The 2,924-nt window shown below is 38.0% G+C and overlaps 1 protein-coding gene across 1 annotated transcript; it reads left to right on the forward strand.

Annotated features, from left to right (window-relative positions):
- Window positions 1–1,041, forward strand: LOC115874584. Its single transcript, XM_030889778.1, has one exon. The coding sequence runs from the start codon at window positions 62–64 to the stop codon at window positions 947–949; it is 888 nt and encodes a 295-aa protein (XP_030745638.1). The 5' UTR covers window positions 1–61; the 3' UTR covers window positions 950–1,041.
- Window positions 1,042–2,924: the final 1,883 nt, after the last annotated feature.

Raw genomic sequence — 2,924 nt, forward strand, 5'->3', positions numbered from 1 at the left:
ATCATGTCAAAGTGACTTTAAAAAAATACATTTCTAAATTACAAGTACTATTTAAAGAAAAATGGCTGAAGAAGAAGAACAAACAGCAAAGAAAGATAAAAAAGAAAAGAGCACTAGAGTTCACGTAAGAATAGGCAAACCATTTCCCGTGCACTGTTTCGAGAAAGGGAAAAAATCAAGCTGGTCTAATTATTTATCTGCCCTACCAACTATTCCAGAGAAAACAGGTAAATACACCCCGATGCCATACACTTTCAGATTACCACCATCCCCTAAGCCCATTCAAGTGAAAAACGTAATAGCCAAATGTCCTCCGTTCTATGTTCTTCTGGATCACGCCATAGCCGTGATATGGATGGTATTTTCCGGTGAGAAATACGACTGTCCTTTAGGCATTGCTCAACTGCAATGGGCCTTGGCTTTCTTAAAAACTATATACGCTAGGACAGGAGAACGACCAAAAGATGTGGAGGTGTGCGTGGAAGCAATCGAAGATATTCTTATAGACCGTTACGCAGCTTTGTCCAAAGAAATTGATAAAGTGGACAAAATCAATGAACGTTCCGACTTCACTGACGGAGCTCTTCATTCCAAAACTGTAAAGAAAATAAATCTGGACAAATTTGTTTTCTCCAAAAATTACGAAGACCTTGCAGCTCGAATGGAACCTGACGATCTTAGCAAAGTCCCTTCTATAACATCTGAAGCTGCCCAAGAAGAGTTAGACAACCTAAAGAAAGCTGCAGGAGTGGAGTCTATCGAAAAACTGGACACGGTATCGAAAGACAAGGCCGTTAATGTTTTGAAGATGTGGTACCAGGAACAAACTGGAAAGATTAAGGAAGAAGTGAAGAAGCTCAAGTCCATTCAAGAACAAATTCAACATGTTAATAATGCAAACATAGACTTTTTGGATGCAGCGCAGATGGAAACGTTCTTTGAAGAATAGTTTGATAATTTTGTAAAACTTAACAGTTACAATCATATATAGTTTTAAAGTTTTTTATTATATTACTAAGGTCATACGGAATAAACAATTTAAAGCCACAACATATTTTATTATACGTATTGTTTTCTCAAACAATTACGCAGATATTGCAGCTCGAGTGGATCTTAACGTTCTTGACAAAGTTCTTTCTATAACATCTGCAGCTGCCCAAGAAGAGTTAGACAACCTAAAGAAAGCTGCAGGAGTGGAGTGTATCGAAAAACTTTACTGTATATATGTTACTGTACATATGTATTACTTATTACGTATTGTTTTCTCAAAAAATTACGCAGACAAAGTTCCTTCTATAACATCTGCAGCTGTCCAAGAAGAGTTAGACGTCCTAAAGAAAACTGCAGGAGTCGAGTGTATCGAAAAACTTTACATAAAAAATACATTTCCAAATTACAAGTACTATTTAAAGAAAAATGGGTGAAGAAGAAGAACAAACCGAAGCAGCAAAGAAAGATAAAAAAGAAAAGAGCACTAAAGTTCACGTAAGAACAGGCCAACCATTTCCCGTGTATTGTTTCGAGAAAGGTAAAAAAATTAAGCTGTTCTAATTATATTTATCTGCCCTACCAACTATTCCAGAGAAAACAGGTAAATACACCCCGATGCCATACACTTTCAGACTCTCAAAAAAAGACACAGTCCACATATAATTTTACATATAAAATGACAGCGATCTTTATTTTATAGCCATCGCTGACGCCCTTTTTATTTTGGTAAAACAAATAAATACATTTTCATACCATATTTTTCTTTGCTACCACTGGCTCCCAAAGATACTCATGGCAAAAACGTGACAGAAAAATATAATCCCCATTCTGTATTCTTTCGGATTAATGTTTTTTAACGACGAGGTAAAAATTAATTAATAACAAAGTATCTGCAAAACTAGCGCATTCGCCTTTATTTTAAACAACAAATAAAATCTATGCGTCTATGGGTGCGTCTCAAAAGTAGCTCACCCCTATAACTTGTTTATTTTTTCAGATAGAAAAACGCGATTTGGTATGTTAATATATGACATAAATTAGGATTGATTGACGTATTCAATTCCTTTCTGTCACTTTCTGTTTCACCAGAAATCGGTTTTTTTTTCGCAACCAAACCAAAATCATTGAGAAATGTATGGCCTCAAGAATGGCGTTATTCCTTGAAGAGAATTTATTGCTGAACGACCAACAGTTCGGCTTCAGGTCCGGACGCAACACTGTGCTAACTATTCTGGACCTCGTGTCATTCATCTTGGATGGCTTTGAGGGTGGGGAACATGTTGGGGCGGTATTTTGCGATTTAAGTAAAGCCTTCGATTGTGTGTCTCACGAGTTGCTCATTAAAAAACTCGACTATTATAAATTTAGTGAGGGTAGTGTTGCCCTTTTGAAATCCTACATGGAGGACAGAATACAGAGGGTGGTCGTTGATGGTGTGTGGTCGAACCCAAGACCTCTTAAAAATGGTGTCTCACAAGGCTCAGTACTGTGCCCTTTACTTTTTTTTTATTTATATAAACAACTTACCACATATCCGACGTGACGACCACTACGTTTTGTTCGCAGATGATACAGCGGTCTCGGTCAGAGGAAAAGAGCTAAAAGACCTAGACGGAGGCACGGATGACGCTCAAGCGAGGGCGGCTGACTGCCGGAAAAATAACCTAGTTTTAAATGAGGCCAAAACAAATCGTGTAATTTTTTCTTTGAGGAGTGTGCCTGAGGACTGTCGCTTCTCCAGGGAATCTGTTCCATTTTTAGGGGTTCAGTTGGACAGTGAAATGCAATGGAATGCTCATATTGAGCAACTATGCAAGAAGCTAAGAAGCGCACTCTTCGTTCTGCATAATTTGTCAGGTACTGTTTCCTGTTGCGTATTGCGGACGGCTTACTACGCTCTTTTTCATTCCATGATGTCCTACGCTGTTTTGGCT

Source organism: Sitophilus oryzae, unplaced genomic scaffold (genome assembly GCF_002938485.1).
Source record: "Sitophilus oryzae breed Bouriz unplaced genomic scaffold, Soryzae_2.0 scaffold_1297_pilon_pilon, whole genome shotgun sequence".
Lineage (NCBI taxonomy): Eukaryota > Metazoa > Arthropoda > Insecta > Coleoptera > Curculionidae > Sitophilus > Sitophilus oryzae.

What these genes read in the sequence shown, in the direction of transcription:
- LOC115874584 (XM_030889778.1), top strand. Translation starts at nt 62, where the DNA reads ATGGCTGAAGAAGAAGAACAAACAGCAAAGAAAGATAAAAAAGAAAAG.